At 41.3% G+C, this 16,925-nt stretch overlaps 1 protein-coding gene across 6 annotated transcripts in view; it reads left to right on the top strand.

Moving 5' to 3' along the window:
- Positions 1–16,925, top strand: part of LOC116447541 (WASH complex subunit 2-like) — a 38,326-nt gene that overhangs the window by 5,432 nt on the left and 15,969 nt on the right. For 5 of the 6 annotated variants that reach the window (XM_032116824.1, XM_032116825.1, XM_032116823.1 and 2 more), the window contains 14 exons: positions 1,105–1,209; positions 1,747–1,834; positions 3,043–3,111; positions 3,485–3,597; positions 5,790–5,862; positions 6,663–6,719; positions 8,541–8,705; positions 9,302–9,435; positions 11,275–11,367; positions 11,891–11,995; positions 12,897–13,013; positions 14,403–14,566; positions 15,007–15,118; positions 15,864–16,049. In XM_032116824.1, coding sequence (XP_031972715.1) covers positions 1,105–1,209; positions 1,747–1,834; positions 3,043–3,111; positions 3,485–3,597; positions 5,790–5,862; positions 6,663–6,719; positions 8,541–8,705; positions 9,302–9,435; positions 11,275–11,367; positions 11,891–11,995; positions 12,897–13,013; positions 14,403–14,566; positions 15,007–15,118; positions 15,864–16,049 — 1,581 coding nt within the window. The remainder of the gene's footprint in view (positions 1–1,104; positions 1,210–1,746; positions 1,835–3,042; positions 3,112–3,484; positions 3,598–5,789; positions 5,863–6,662; positions 6,720–8,540; positions 8,706–9,301; positions 9,436–11,274; positions 11,368–11,890; positions 11,996–12,896; positions 13,014–14,402; positions 14,567–15,006; positions 15,119–15,863; positions 16,050–16,925) is intronic. The other variant, XM_032116822.1, reaches the window with a different exon arrangement.

The raw sequence follows: 16,925 nt of genomic DNA on the forward strand, positions 1-16,925 counted from the left end.
GGGAAGGTCCTGGCCAGATAGCACTGTGTTCTGAAAATGAACCTGGGTTAGGCTTAAAGACATGCTTGCAAGCTGTCATTAGTTGCAGAGCCTATGTGGGATGGCATTGCCTGATAACGTGTTTTCCTCAGGAATTACTTGGGAGATCAGAGAGTTCAAAGAATCTACCCCAGGAAAACTAGGCTTCTGTGGGTTTATTTGGTTCTGTAATTAAAATTCTAAACTTGCTGTTCAGGAGGCAAGGAACAGTACCGTTTGGGTATGACATGAAATCGGGGATGCGAACAGTATTAAATATTTGAACAGTATATCCATTTGGATAATGAATGAGAAGGGAAAAGAAATATTGAGATGGAAAAATTCAAGCCTGACTTTAGTAATTGGTTTTAGAAGAAGGAATCTTATCCATGTTTAGATGTGCCACTGCAACAGACTTATATGGGGATTTTCAATCTGACATGATTTAATGTCAAAAGAGCAATGTTGCAAAAAGCAACCATTATTAAATCTACGTATTAATAAAACAGTGTTGCTAAAGCACTCAGATGTTCCTTTAAGCTGACCTTCATAGGGTAACTTTGTATGCCTGATGTATTTTAAGACAAGCAAATATCTTTGTGTTATTGGTGGTTTAGTTCACTTCTGGGCCCTTGCCTGTGCCAGCCCCCAACTTTCATCCAGTTCACTTAATCTTTTTCACCCTCTTATTGACATGACTGAAACCAAGATGTGAGCATGTACTGTCTGTCATTCTGCTGTCCACCCTAAGGACAGTGCAAGATGATAAAATTTTTTACTGGTTGATCACAGTGTTTCTGTGTTAAGACTAAATACCAGGTCTTTAGTTTGTGTATGGTAGTGGTACACTCCTTGTGAGGGGAGCCTTTGTGTCCTCAGTCGCAGCATTCAGTAACAGCAGAGAGGGGTGGCGTGTGCTAGAGAATGCAGCAACTTGCTTGGAGCTGGAGGCACTCCTTCCTTACCTTTCAAAAGTTGTGAAGTACCCCAAATTGGCTGTTCCCATCCTTTCAGTAAGTTTGATTTGAATATTTTATCTAAGCAGATGTAGTTTTGTATGCAAACAGAATATTAATTGTTTTTTAGAGGATAGCCCAGATGAGTGATGAAGATGATGATGATGGCTGTGATCTCTTTGACTCTGAAAAAGAGGATGAAGAGGATGGAGACTTAGATGAAAGCGCAAAGCCTGTGAGTAATTGTTGCCTTTGGGAGAGGGGGATTTGACTTCCCGTATCAAAAATCTGACCTTAGAGGGATTATAATGATAGCTCTCAAGTACCTGAAATGGAATCCTGTAGAAAGTACCTCTAAAACTCCTGAATGGTCTTTTAACATGATTGTTCAGGCTTTACCCCTTTAAACCTGGGGATTCTTGCACCTTAAGCAAGTATCAAAGCTGTCTTTCAAGAACATTAAGAAATGGACTGTTGCATTTTTGTGAGGTGAAGGCCTTTTGTTTCTCCTGGTTACGAAGCAAGGTGACATTAAAAATTATGTGTTCATCAGGAACTAGAAATCGTGAGGTTTTTTTTATTCTTGATGCATGCCTAATCTCTGCTTTCTTAACAGAAAGCTGTATTGCTTCTTCTGGGGGCTTCAGGCAAAGTCTAGACAAGATATTGTACAAGTGAGGCCATGGAATACAGTATTTATAATTGCAATTGCATCAAGTTGCTAAGTGGATCTTATATAAGAAATATGCTGTTATTTGTCCCTGCTGCTCAGAAAAAGAAGAGGCCAACGTCATTTGCAGATGAGCTGGCAGCCCGAATCAAAGGAGAAGTGCCAGTCAGACAGGACGAAGAGCGTTCGTGTAAGTTACCTCCTAAGTTTTGAAGAGTGCTTGTGCAGTAATGGGGGACTCGTGGAAGTGTAGGACAGGAGGCTGTGGGTAACAATACATGAAGTTACACACATCTGTTATTTGAACATGTATTAGATAAAAGCCTGACAAGAGGAACTGCAGACACTATGTTGTGTTCTGAGAAACTCTTTGGCTGTAACTCAGAGAACTGAATTGGAATTCTCTGAGAGTTATAGTGGGAAACACATTGCTTTCAGATGAGACAGGTCACTCTCAAAACACACATTACTGAAAAGGTTTTCTCTGCAATCTGATTCTCCCTCTGCATGTTTGACCACATATACTTTCTCCTGTTTCGAGGAAGTGTGTGGATGCCACTGGTCACCGTGGTCTTTCTGTGAGCTCTGCAGTGGAAAACATCTCAAGCAGTAGATTGGTGTTTTCATGTGGTGTGGGTTGTTTGTTTTCTTTGTGGCCTAACTATACTGTTTTGAAGAACTTTTCCTCACTACTGTTATTCATGATATTTCAGACTAAATAATGCATTTACTTAGTGTTGCTTTCAAAGGGAGAGACCTCAAATATTTAGTCTTGTAGCAAAGCAGCAGTTGAAAATAGCTGGCTGAAGTTGAGTTGGCAAGTGCTTATGGGCCTGCTGTTGACCTGTAATATTGAGAAGATGAACAGACAAGAACTGTATGTGTGTGTTCTTGCACAGTTCAAACAATCAAACTAGGTCTGTGGATATCAAGAGTATAAAACCTACCAACTTACCCTGTTCAGTTACAGGGAAATCTTATAGTCATTGAAATAACCTTGTGATGGTAAGGCCAGAGGAGGTGAAACTCTGGCTTTGCTTTTGGTAGCTGAATGAAGACAGTAATAAATCTGGAGCCATTTGAGATGCTCAGAGGTTCTGCAAAGGTGTGGAACCTGTGCTGTCTGGAATGCCATGTTGCTTTCTGACATCTCAGGTGACACTAGTCTGTGTGTGGACAACTGTGTTGAACCCCTAGTGCCTGACAGAATGATTCTATTACAATTTTAGGTACTGGTTTTAGAAACTGTATTTCATAGAACTGCTTCATCAGGCTGATTCATATGAAAACACAAAGGTCAACTTGATTTGCTATTTTTTTAGGTTCTTTTTGCTATAGATTGATCTCAGACTGTAAGTAAAGGTGGATTAATTTTTCATTGAAACTTTCTTCTTAAAGCTCTGTCATCAGAAACCAATACAAAGAAAACCCCAAAAGAGAAGAAGGAAGTCAGAGTTCCATTGGATGGTAGGATATCCTCCTCTCTTGTTTCTGAATTGTGGGCTGGATTGTAAAACACCACTTAAGAAATTCTACAGCCTCTGCTGTAGAACCTGGGTGGGATATCGGTGGGCATCCTTCCAGGCGAGTGTGTAAACAAATCTAGGTTGTGATGTGCATGTAAACAAGGCTGGAAACAGGCTTAGTGAGAGTTCTTCCTTTAACGTGGCCTTCTGGAGCAACTGCACACCCTAACCTGTCTTCAGCAGCTTCTCTGTATGTATTGTGTTTGTAAGAGAGAGCAGGTGGAACCAAAGCAATTTTTGTTTAGGTTGTCTCTAATCCCCTTTCCTGAAACTTGATCAGTCTTACCATAGCTCATAGGTCTTGTACTTTCTAGATGAAGATGACGATATCTTCAAGCCTCCTAAGCTGACTGATGAGGACTTCACACTGTTTGGTTCAAGGGGTGGCCTCTTCAGTGGTGGAACAGGCCTCTTTGATGATGAAGAGGTGAGAATGCTGGAGATTATAAAAATGGAGTGTTTCCCTCTTCTAAAAACAAACCAAAAGATCCCTAAAAACTCGCACCTCTGGAAGACAGAGAAGGCAAACGGCATTTTGTTGCTTGGTAATATTCAGGTGTTGTGGAATAGTATAGCTTTCCAGTGGGGAAACAGAACTACACAAGTGACATACTTACATTCACCTTGGCACAATGTCCTCCCTTCTGCAGCGGTGCTGATGAGAGATGCAAGTGTGGTTCAAGCTCTGTTATTAGACACATTCTAATTCCAGGAGAGCTTAATCAGCCCCTTACTTTTAGCTGTAGTGGTAAACCAAATGCCATTCAGTTTGTTTATTTTAAATAAGGAGATTTCTATTCGAATGCCTATGAGAATACTGATTTTTGTCATTCTCTCTCTGATTGTCAGAGAAGTGTAAAGGAAAGAGAGCCCTGAATGATGCCATTCACACTTTATTTTTCACGTACCATGTGTGGACACTGCTGTTGCTGAGTTTCTCTCTGTACTGTTAAAAGTTTCCTATTGCAGTTATGCTGTGTTGTTTCATCTAGTTATTGTACAGTTCCTGGGATGCCTATGTTGGCAAGAAAAGTTCACCGTAAGTTTACTCTTGTGCTACCTAGAGCTGACTTGGGGAAGAAATGGTGTGAAGTGCACTTCTGACCTTATTTTACCACCGTGCATGTGAAAGGGTGTAGAAACCTGATGTCAAGGTGCTTAAGATTTAAGAGTGTGATAGTACAGCTGCATAAAGCAAATGATTGTCTCTGATGCAGCTGATACTGGTGACAGTCAAGGTTAGTCCAGAACAGTAGTCAAGTTGTTGCCTTTGCGGGATGTTGTGTTCATTGTTGCAACTAGAACAAAAGTCAGGTGTTCCTTGGAGCTGAGGAGGTATTAGACTCAAATTTGGAAGGAGGCCTCATGTTTCTCAAGCTTACCATGCCCAATCTACTAGAATATGGCCAAAAAGCACCAAACAGGGGCTTTGTGTGTAGGGAAGGGGATAGTTCTGTGCAATGCTTTCCATTCAAACAGTCTTTACTGAAAAAAACGTCTTTCTTTTTTTTAAGTGGCAGACAATAGCTTAAAAAGAACATTAAGAAAAATAATCTGATAGTGCAAGCCAGCTTTGTGTCAGTGCAAATTTGGATGAAGCCATCACTGGTTGCCTCTTGGTGACTTACTACTAAGACTACTTTCCTCATCTGTGTAGACACAGGACAGCCAAGCAGATCTGTGATTGCTGCCTGCCTGCATACACCTGTTCTTGGTTTTCTGTTATCTAAAGTTAAACGTCTCAGAAAGGTGACTTAGCTTCACTTACCTTGTGCACTGGAGGAGGCCACACTGTATCAGCAGGCAGGCACAGCAGAGCAACAGGCAAATAATAACTGATAAATGTGCAATTGATCACTGACACCTCTGCCACACCCCTGCGCTCCCCTACTCTTTCTGAAGTGTTTTGCCTTCCTTCTACAAAGCTATATACAAAGACCATGCATTTTGAGTCTCCAGGCAGGCAACCTCTAATACCCAATCCCCATAAGAGGGAGGCTTTCAAGAATTTAAGTGGTCAGTACTCAAAAGATCTGGAGGTTTCCTGGAAATCCAGGCTGTGATTGTTGGAGATTGGTACAGGGCACTGCAACCTGAACACAAGAACTTCTGTGTGAGTGTCCTGCAATGCTTTGGAGCTGTAATATATTTCTCTGCACCATTATGGTATCTTAACATCTTAGTAGCAGTGTAAATCATTCATTTTATCCACATGAAGTTCAGGAGTATTTTTATACTTGACCTGACCCTCAAACCTTACTGTATAAACTTCAGTAGGAAAGCTTAGAAGGGTATAATCAGGACCTAACCAGCTGTAGATTAATTAGTGTAAGTCCTTGAAGATGTGCAAATAAAAGGTTATTCCTTCTCTTCAGCAAACAGATGTGATCAGTAAATTCAATTTTAGAAGAGAGCTGCTTTTCTGAATGTATACACTCAAGTTAACAGTTGAGTACCTAGGTTTAAGTCTGTATTTGCAGACATCGTTTTGAGATGGGAATGGTGATTATCTCCTCTGTCTTGGCTTAGAAGTGGACATTCAATATGGGAAAATCAGCACCTGTCATTTCCTACAAAAATTCACCACTTCCCCCCCTTTGCATTTTCATCTATGATTAGAGTGATCTTTTTGCTGAAGCACCAAAAGGAGAAGAATCAAAAGAGAGAGAGGAGCGAGTCCCAGTAAGTGAAGGTAAGAACCAGCAGTTGCCTCCTGTAGTCTTGTCTATGCTGTGATTTATTGCTGCTAGCAGCTAGACTGTTTTGTTCCGGAACTAGAAAGCTTGGTGTAGCAATTGTAGAGCAAGCCCCTTCTCCTCACCAGTCTTAATAGAGAACAGCTGTGTTGAATTTTACATGTGTTTGTTCGCTATGATCTGTTACACACTCCTACTCTCCTAGAGCTGAAAGGATGTCACTGCTGTTGGCAGAGCTCTCTGCGTGCTCTGGGTTCCTGCTTCTCAAGTGAATATTGCAGGATCCAGTTGTGGGTTTGAGGGGAGCAAAGATTTCTTCTTGCAGATTAATTTACATGAGTTTCTCACTAGGTGCATATCTAGACCCTTAAGGACTCTGAGCATATATTCTGTATTGCAGAGCTTTTCCTGAAGCACTGTGTTTGATGAATTTTCAGATATGTGTTAGGAGACTAAGCCATTTTTTCATTTTATTTTGAATGTATTGTATTGAAGTGGTATTGAGTGCATGAATGTGAACCGTTGTAAATAATGCTGTGTGTAAATGTGTAATGTGCTTATAAGCTTCAGTGCAGTAGAGCTGTTCTGTGGAGTTCAAATGGAAGAAAAATAGACTGTTACATATACTTGCAAAAGCCCAGAAGTTTGAGAAGAATGTGTAAAGAGTTCTGAGCTGTTAAGAAAGAAAAAGCAGCTCAGACAACTTCTTGGATTCCTGTTTCTGTGGTAGAGTTCTGAAGGCTTTGACAGCATAAAACAAGTGCATCCATTTGTATTGTACTTCCTATGATTTCAGCATCCTCTACAAAGTCCTTAAAGAAAGTTCCTGCAGGTGCAGTATTTCTGTTTCCAGGTATGATTTATTCAATAGCCAATTGCTTCATGCACAAAATGGTCTTTTCTTTAAAACCTACTGCAGAGGTTTTAAAGAAGGAACTATCCAAATACAGCAGCACTGCATTGCTTGATCATATGCTTAATGACAAATACAGATGCTTCTACCATGCTAAGCCTAAACTGCAGCATGCTTAATGGATAATCAAAGATTCTGGAGGAGCTCTGAAGGTAGGTGTCACAGATGACAGATATTAGCAACTGTCAGCTTCAAGTGTTGTGCTCTGAACTTTTAAGAATGTGTCACTTCAATTGATATTATACAGCTTAATTCTGCTGTGCATGCAGTCACAGCTTCCATCTGTACTCTGAGAAGGAAGTGCATTTTGATATTTCACGTTTGATCATATTCCCTTGGGTTAGCAGAAGTACAGTTTAAACATCAAGTTCCTATGTTTGGACCAGTCTTGTTTTTCTGGTTTTGATTAGGAGGATCTGCATACATGGGGAAGGACCAAATCTATAACTTGGAGCTAAAAATAAAAAAGAATTGTATTAAGATCTCTGTTTCATATCAGAATCCAAGCTGATCAATGAAAAGAAACATGTCCCCAGTCTTTTTGAATTTACTGACAAAGATTTCTGTCAGTAAATTCATGCACGCTCTTCACTTGATGGAGGTACCTGAATTTTAAGTTTTGGCCTTTATTAAGAAAGGCCTGTTTTAAAACTGAGTTAACTGAGCCCTCAGTCAGCATGATTTGTAGAGTAGAAAGTACACAAATACAGCCTTTTTACTCCAGGGTCAAAGATATATGTCAACAATGGGACTTCTACATAATTGTAAAACTCAATAGCAGAGTTTAAAACAGCAGATTGATGTGTGGGATTTTTTTATCCTTTGTTCTTTCTTGGATGTACTGTTGCATAAGCAGTGAGTTTAGTTGCTCCTTCTCAATAACTTGTAGACGGGCTTAAGTCACCAGAGAAAAGCCAAGATTGAGGCTCCTTTGCTGTTCCAGTGAACAGTTTGTTTAGGAACTCAAGAATCCTTAGTCATTAACCAAATTTTGTGGCTGTATTCCTGTCAATCCTGAGGCACTTTGTAATTGCATAATACACTTTTTTTTAATAATAACCTGCTGCTAGTCAGAATTTATGCAGTCTGCTGGCTTAACCAAATAGCAGTTGTTCTACTTTTTGCCAAACTTTCATTTAAGTATCTCTCCACCTCCGTTTCATTTCCAAGCATCTACACATGAGAAGCAAAAAGGCAGGCTTAGACCATTAGAAGGGTTTGCAGATGATCATGCCCTTATCACTGAGGCTGGACATTTCCACAGCAGTTGTAGAAGGAACAGTTGCTCTGGCTGACTCTTAATTAATCACTGCCAGATCTGGTGTGCTCAGGGATCTCACAGCCAAACCCAGCCTCATACTGCAGTACTGCTGGTGGGCTCACAGGGCATGTGCGGCTCCTGGGAAGAACTCAGTCATCTGTCCTTCCCTCTCCCCAAGCACCTTACCACTTTTATTGGGCCACAGTGGTGTGGTGTACTAGAACTAGTAGGATTCTCTACTAGAGTAGGTTTGGGAAGCAATGATGAGCAGGTTAGAGGAAGAAATGGCTGCAGTGAGAACGAGGGACTGTCTTTCTGTGACTTGGCTTTATCAGAATGTGTCTAGCTAATGCTTTCGATGTGGCATTGTTGCAGGAGCGCCTTAAAAGTTGCTGAGATGGAAACTATGCCTGGTGCTACTTACTATGGCACAAGTTCAGCCTTTTGTTAACTCTGGCAATGCTATTTTGATTTTTTTTCTGCCCCCATCTGACCTGCAGGAGGAAGTGATGTGTTTAGTTCCACTGTAATTGGGGAAAAAGACAAGAAATCTGCAGCAGAGAGCACAGAAAAAACTCCTAAACAACCTGGAAAAGTTGTTCTATTTGATGATGATGATGATGATGACTTCTTTGTGGAAGCAACTAAAAAGCCTCCAGATCCAGGTACCTCTAAACATTTGTAGTGAAAGATTAAATACTGAAGGTCATCAAAATTCAAACTGGTAGGAACCAGTGAATTATAGAATTCAAATCTTCATCACTGCTACTTCTGCTTGGGTTTTGAGGGGCTGTGTTTTTGTTTGGTTTGGGGTGTTTTGTTGTGGAGGGGGTTTTTTGTCATTGGTATTTCTTTTCATTAGAGTGATGTGATGCTGGTTTGTTTGTACATGCTCTCTGACTTTTCTCTCTAGGAATGCTCCTTCTACCACCAGGGCAGTGTCTAGACTTGAATTGGGACAGGCTTTATTCACACAGCCTTGAATCTTTGTGCCAAACATTCCCTATTAGCAGGCTCTAGGCCTGTGCTAAGCCAATACAAAGCACTGCCTTTAGAGGTGGCAGCTGACTCAGCTGCTTGCCTGCATATTCTGTCACCAGTGCTTTCAGGTTAGGGATGTTTCACTTTGAGAGCTTGTCTGGATTTTTCTCTCGAAGGCTCCTGATGTTGGTCATTGTTAAACAGTATGGTACCTTTTGAGACTCTGGTATCGTCTCCTGCTCTGTATTCCTCATTCCCTGTTTGTTTTGTCGCTATGTAGTCAAGTCCACAGCTGACCTATTTGATGATGATGACGAAGGTGACTTATTCAAGGAGAAACCTACCATTCCTTCTGTGGTTGCTGGCACAACTAGAGAAACAGAAAGCCACAGGGAGGCAATCATGAAAAAAATGGTAATGGTATATAAATTGATTGTATGGCTAAGGTTTTAGGAAAAAGCTAGTAGTGCAGTGGAAGTAGTCTTTCCATGTACAACACTATGAAAGTGACATATTTATGATACAGGACTAGGTTCATAGGGTCTTCCATAATTTAATGCTTCAGTGGTCCTTAAATGCCTTTTGCCTTTTAAACTTGGGGTTTATTTGAGGTTTTTATTTATGTGGGCAGTGATAGAAAGAATCTTATTAAGGCAAGATTGAAATGAGAGCAAAGTGAGAAGCTTCTGATAATAAAAAATGTTTATGAAGTTCATGGCTGAAATGAAACCAGCTGGTGTTACACACCTTTGGTGTCACAGTTCTGTGCTGCAGAGACTGTCTGCTCTTACACCAGCCAGTGATAGCAACTTAACTGGTAACCCATTGTTTGTGTGTATTACAGGAGAGGAGGGTGTGTGTCACAGTTCTACCTAAGCATATACAAAACTTGCAGTGTTTAGAAAACTGTTTTTCAGCTGCAAACTCCTAAGTTGTAGAAAGTTCTAAATGTGGTCCTGAGCACATATGTAGAGAGAGTTACAAGAACCTCCTAATACCCACTCCACTTTCAGAATAGTACCTTGAGGAAAGTAGTAATGCTCTTTGTTTCTGTGGTAGATACTGTATATACTTATTTTATACTTACTTTGTGTCCAATAAGTATTTGAACATAATTAGCTGCAGTGACTCTTCTCCCCTCTGGACTGAGAAGTGTACAGTGCTGGGGATGTCTAATGTAAATTGCTGTAGCACTTTCTCCATATTGTCCTATGAGAAGCACCTGAACACAGGGGCCAAAGCCAGCTTCTATTTCTGCTGCAGTGCAAGAGTATCCATGGTCAATGAAGCAGGAGCAGTGATGGGAGGGACCTCATAGCACTTGGCTTTCCTGGAGAAGAGGATGAGAACTGATTCAGCAGCACCCCTCCTGCTCAGTCAGGAAGAGAGGGCTGTTTTATACTCCAAGCTTTATGACAGTAGTGCTTGGGTCTGGGATCGTTCTAAGTTTAATGGCAATATAGCTGGTGGCAGGCTGGGGATGTGCTGTGATAATGCAGGAAATGATGGCTGGCACAAACTGCCCTCTTCCTTTATGAAACACAGCTTGTTAAAAGAAATTTTCCTTTAGCTCACGAGGCCTGGCATGAGTTGCTGCATACATTCTTCTGCTGAGAAGGATGGTGTGGCAGAGGAGGCCTATGGTAAGAGCTGCAAGTCACTTGTTCGTAGTTCTGGCTGCATGTGAAAAACTTGTTCAGCACATGAGTTTTGGACTTCTGCCCATGGGTGACAAGCTTATGTTCTGTCCCTTCAGCTGCTGGGATTTTGCCATCAGTATGCCTCTTTGCAGAGATCTGTCATGGTTTAGGAAAGGTACTTCCCAGTTTAGTGCCCCCACTGAAACGACGCTGCTGCTCACTCCCACCACCCCTCTCTCCCTGTGGAAGGTTGGAGAGGAGAGTTGGAAGCCAAAAGGTAAAGATCAGGGGTTGAGATAAAACCAATTTCCTTGACAGAGCAATGAGATAAGAGAGCAGACAGTAACAGCAGCAATACTAATGACAGAAGGTACAAAAAAGAGGCAAATGATTCCGCTGCCTCTGCCACGCTGAGCTGACTCTGAAGAGGAGCCCTTCTCCCTGGAAGAGACTCCCTTCCCCCCATCCCCAGCTATGATACGAGGTGGTGTAGAATAACTTCTGGGTCCTGGCCATGCCCCCTGCTGGCTACTGCAAAAAATGTGTCATATCATGTGCCAGACCTTACTGAGTCTAAATGAGTGCTGATGCAGTGTCTTTGTTTGTCCTAAAGAGTCAGCCATCTTCACGTGAGGACTTCAAGCCTTTATCTGAAACGCCTCCAAGAAAACAGAGGGGTCTTTTCTCTGATGAGGAGGATTCTGAAGTGAGTATTTAAGAAATCCCTACAGAAAATCCCGACAGAAATCCTTGGGATCTGAGTCATCCTGACTTCAGTCCACTTGTATCTGGGGACTCTTTAGGCGTTTCATAGGACTGGGAAACCTGACATCCATTCACCTACTCCCAGCCATTCTGAAAGTGCTTTCTTGCTCCAAGAGTGAAAGCTCTGTGATTGTTTTCCCTGTCTTTAGAGAGTTAAACATTTGTGGTACACACAGGCATAAATTAAAAGCCTGGAGATAGGAAGGAGCAGCAAATGAAGAATAAGAATCATTAAAGACTGCATATGTTTCATTTTGGGTTTTTGGCTTTCAGCTAGCAATTAACCTGCTAAAACGAGGAAAATCACTGTGCAGTTGCAAGTGATTGGTACATCAGATAAGGCATTCACTACTTCATAGGCATTCTAAACATCTTTTTTCATAAGGAAAAACATGAATGACCCCTTTAGAGTTCTTAAATGTATAGCCTTGCTTTGCAAAGTGACATTTCTTTGGTTTGCACAGGATTTGTTTTCATCAAGTAAACCTGTGAAGTCCAAAGCTACATCTCTCCCCACCAGCAAGTCCATGACAAAAGCTCCACTTTCCTTGTTTGATGATGATGAAGAGGTATGTACCATTTCCCAATACTCCCTTTGTGTGGGAACCCACCTGCACAGGCTGTTGCAAATGCAGCAGGAAATATTCAGAAGTTTACAACACTGGGCTTGCAAATGGAGCACTAAATTGATCTTGTATTGTGCAGCAGTTCTGAGCATGTGGACAGCACTGTGGTGGAGGGAGGGAGTGGAGAGTCTTGCAAGTTCTTGGGGTCTTCTTCATAGTTTGCAGTCAGTGCATTTCACCTCTGGACCTAAATATGAAGGATGTTATCTGTGTGACTGATAGGACTAGAGAACACTGAGCAGTAGAACAAATATGAGCTGCAAGAAGCTGTTTTATCCTAAACCTGTGGTACTTGTCACATGGATGACTTCTTGCTTCTCTTGTGTCATGGCTGTTGAATTCCTTTTTTCTCACTCTTCGCTGGGTAAGAATTGTGACTGCTAGCGTGGAAACTGAGGTCAGAGCACAAGTTTGTGTAAGAAACATTAAAAAATTTGAATTAGTATGTGCTTTTTTAATCTTTTTACCCAGTTCAGCTTGCTTAATGCCTGTCCTCAGAATAGGATTCATTCTCGATTTCGTTATATGGGTTACAAACAGTGCCCCATTGTGTTGGCTGCTGTGCTACAGAATTGCTGAATGGTGGATTTTGGCTGCTGATCAAGTCTTGTGGTGGAGAATCTGTGGGCCAGAACCAGGCTGTGTGCATAAAGGCTTCTGGTCTATCAAATGCTGCATGTGTAGAATTCCTTGTACCAGAATATGGTGTTAAACTTAAAGCTGTCTTCAAGAAACACCATTTCTCTATCCTACTTATATGAGAAGTGGATGTGCTGATGACTGCTCAATGAGCTTTTCATTGTGGCTTTAGCTTTTGATTTTTTTATAATTTTTTTTTTTTAAGGATCTCTTTGGTGTGGGACCTGCCAAGAAGCACCAGGAAAAGCCCTCAGAAGAGAGAGCAAAACAGTCAGGGCCTCTCAAGAAAGCCTCCAGCTTATTGTTCAGCAGTGATGAGGAGGTACTGAGGAGTGAGATTTTGTTGAAAGTGGTTACTAGGCTTTATGCTGAGCAAAGCATAAAACTTCTGAAAAGGGAACCACAGACCAACTCTGCTGTGTCCACATGCCATGCCTACCCCAATCCTTTGATTTGTTTGCAGCTAAGGAGGCTGATCCTTGATCCAAATTTTTAAAGGATCTAGGTAATAGAAGTCATGTGGAAAAGAAAATCAGCATTTTCAATGTAATATATAGAAAGTCTGATAGCAAATGGAGACTGTTGCCAACAAATCTGACTTAAAAACACTAAAAGGGAAAAATAAGTTTGTTCTTACTGCTTTAAATTCTGTAAGGAAAGTTTAGCAGTTCTAGAATAGATAAGTGCTGAGATTTTCTTTTTTTAGGGTTTTGGGGTGGGTTTCTTTTGTATGTGGTTTTGTGTATTGGAATTTTTATTTGCTTAAGTTTTGGTGGGGTTTTTTTGTTGTTTCTGTTCGTTTGTTTTGTTTGGCTGTTTTGTTTTTTTTTAAATCTAGGGATGGGAAAATGATACATAAATAATAAGGCTTCCCATAGAGCAGCCATCTTCTAGGGATGGACTAGGTATTGTCCTTCATCTTAAATGAAAGCCAGAGACACTAAGTAAATTAAAAACTTGTCTGGAAAATCTCTGAATTAGCTCATATGAATAGGATCCAGAGTCTTTTTAGTCCTCCTAACTCTCAAAATTACTCTGTTGCATAGACTTTATTACTTGTCCTGGAAGTGCTTGTTTAGTCGACAACGTAATATCTTTAGATGCATTTTTATCTTAATATAGAATAAACCAAGTTCAAACTTTATCATGCCTGTAGTCCCTTTCAGAAACAGGACAAACAAAGGTGGAAAACTGGGGAAAACCACTTGAAATGCTGGGAATAGCAAAACAAACAGGACAGAAGTATCTTGTTTAGTGTGTAGGCTTGAATAAATGGTAGCTGTGGGAGGAGATGGGTGCCTGGGGGAGAAGTACTGTGAAGGAAGGAAGTGCAGCGTAGAGGACTCTAGTAATAAGGTGTCTTGTGTGGTTGGTTTTTTCTTTTTTTCTTGTTTTTTCCCTTACATCAAACTTGCTGTTTAAGTGGCTCCAGTCAGGTTCTACTGAGTGACCCTACTCTTGTGACCTCAGTTGTCAAGAGCAGCTGTAACAAAGCGTGTGTATCCTGTTCTGCTGGATTAAGACTGTGTGTCAAACGGTGACCAGGCCTTCTGCGAAGCCTGAGCAATGTCAGATTACAGTGGCTAAAATGCAGGCAGTTAAGTAAACTAGTAGAGAGATGAAAGGACTGCCAAGATGATGAAGTGTTCCTTATGAAGATTGCAAAGTGGCTTTGACCAACACAAAAGAAAACTTCTTTCTTCTTTTTAAGGAACATTGGAATGTCTCCAAGCCAGCTAAACTTCCTTCTGAAGATGGCCGAAAAGAAGACCCTGCAAAACCAGCTAGCACTGTCAGTCAGGCTAAAGATGTGAAGACAACAAGCCTCTTTGAGGAAGAGGATGAGGAGGATTTATTTGCAATCACTAAAGAGAGGTGGCAGTCCTGGGAGGGGAGTGGGGAGGCATTTATTCAGAACAGCCCAGCAGCCCTTTCAAAACCAGATGGACCCAGGCATATTGCAAGTGTTGGTTCCTCGTACTGTTGTTGAGGAGGAAGTAGGGGTGTGTGAGTAGGAAAGGGCAGGGCTGGGCTCTTTTGTGTCTGTGGTAAGTCATTCTCCTTGCCACCACTGAACTGGCCTTTCCATTTCTATGCCTGTAATATAAAATCCTCTTTACCTTTTTTTATCTCCACTTCTGGAGAAAGCTTTGCAGACAAGAAAGAGGATGGTAGAATTGTTGAGACAGTGAGAAAGCCGCGTGCTGTATCTGGGAACACTTGCTGCAAATGCTGGTCCTAAGTGATGCTTTTAAACAGATGCAGTGCATGGCCACTGAATCTTCTACTTTTTTCTCTCCTCTCTCTTGCTGCAGCCAAAGAAAGCTGCAGAAGCCATCACTGTTATTTGAAGATGATGCTATTAATGGAGAATCATTCTTCAGCTCCCAGTCAACGCTACTTCCTTCAACTGCTAAGGCTGCAGTGGTAACTCCCTGTTCTTTTAAAACTAGCATGGAACACCTAGGCTTTTTACAGTCTGTCTTCATTGTTAGGTACTGATGTAAGTCTAACTCATTTTACACAATGGTAACTAGGAAATTGGGAATGGGAACAGGGAAGGCTGAACTCTTGCATGTACACTCTTACTACTGTTAGCCTAATAGAGACTTCAAAATTTTCTTGACCACTTACCCTAAATTTGTTTGGTTTATGCTAAAAGCCCTTCCTAAGGATGTTTTGAAAGCTCTCAGCCATTAAATAACACTAAAAGGAACAAACAGCTTACTGCTGACTCAGTATCCAGGATTCACCTTTTGTGTTACCTTACCCAAGCTGATTCAGATGTGTAAACAAGCTTCTTACTGGCCCTCCCTTTCGTGTGCTCATGCCATCCTCTGTCTTACAAGCTTAGCCCATGATGTACTGCCTGTCCGGTTGTGCTTTGGAGTTGAGAGCAGGAGATGCAAAGGTTTAATTAAGCTGTATCTGTAGTGGGGATTCCTGTACATGTGCTTCCTGGCACGCTTCAATCAGATTCAAAACCCTATAATACTAGAAATTAAAAGTCAGAAACCAGAATGTCCCATGGGAGGAAATTAGGAAAAGTCAAGTATGTTGCCAGTGTCCTAGACCTCTGCAGAAGGCAAACTGAGACTGCTATCCCACAGCAGCATATGCTTTTTATATATAACACCAATTCTGTGTCACCAACATTCTCCTAATTTTGCAGGAGAAAGTAAAACCAGCACAAGCACCACCTACCTTTAATGAAGAAGAAAAGGAGGAAAAGGAAGATCTTCCAGATAGAACGCTGAAGTCTAACGTGGTAGAGGATACGTTGTGGTGTTCAGAAGAGCCTGGAGCAGCTCCTGTGCCTCAAGGAACAGATGTTGCAGGGCAGCAAACAAAGGAAAAAGTGAGGGATTTCCTTACATTAATCTGAAGTTTGATAAAGATTCAGTTTAAAAAACACCACAATCTAACAGTGCTGCTCTGGCACAGAAATATTTTTCTGGATTGGAGGAAAGGCTAACTCTGTCTCCATTTAGCAAAATCACTTGTCAGTCAAACAGCAAATTGATTAAACGGCATTTAAAAGTTGTTTCCTAACTGATGTCCTTGAGAGGGATTGAGGGTTTTGGGGGGAAGGAGGTAGGCAAAATCTGTTTCACTCTTCCCTCCAGAGTGGGTTGGGTAATCTTCATTTACATGAACAGAGCTTTCCCTTAAAACATAGCCTGTAATAATGTATAGACTTTTCTTCACACCCAGTAACTTTATTTTACCGTAATGTCTGATGATTTATAAAGTGGTAAGTGTTATTCTGGTAGCTAGGGCATTCAGGATTGTGAATTTCTGCTGGGCAGTACTGTTACAGAACAGTATTGATATGTATTGTTGAGTGTATTATTGCAGAAGCTTCAGCAGAACTGATCCTGGGCACAGTCTTACTGAGTGATTGTTGAGGAATTATCAGCTGATGAATTTCCATTGTAGTTCTTACTCTCTGCACTTTTCCTGAGCACATGTAAGGTTCAGGTAGTGCTGTTCACTCTAAAGTATCCCGAATGGGGTGAGCTAGGTAACTCAGTGACAGTGGCAAAGCTGCTTAGTGCAGCCTTGTGGTGCAACCTGACATAGAGATGAGGCGAAAACTTTATGCGGGAAGCTGCTTATCAGTAGTGCCACAGGGTAGGGTACAGGATGAAATTTGTCTTCTTTTCAGAGCTGAAATGTGTGTTCTTTTCTTTATCAACTGTGTCTTGCTAACCTGCATATTGCTATTCTGTCT

The sequence above is a fragment of the Corvus moneduloides genome, chromosome 8 (genome assembly GCF_009650955.1).
Source record: "Corvus moneduloides isolate bCorMon1 chromosome 8, bCorMon1.pri, whole genome shotgun sequence".
Lineage (NCBI taxonomy): Eukaryota > Metazoa > Chordata > Aves > Passeriformes > Corvidae > Corvus > Corvus moneduloides.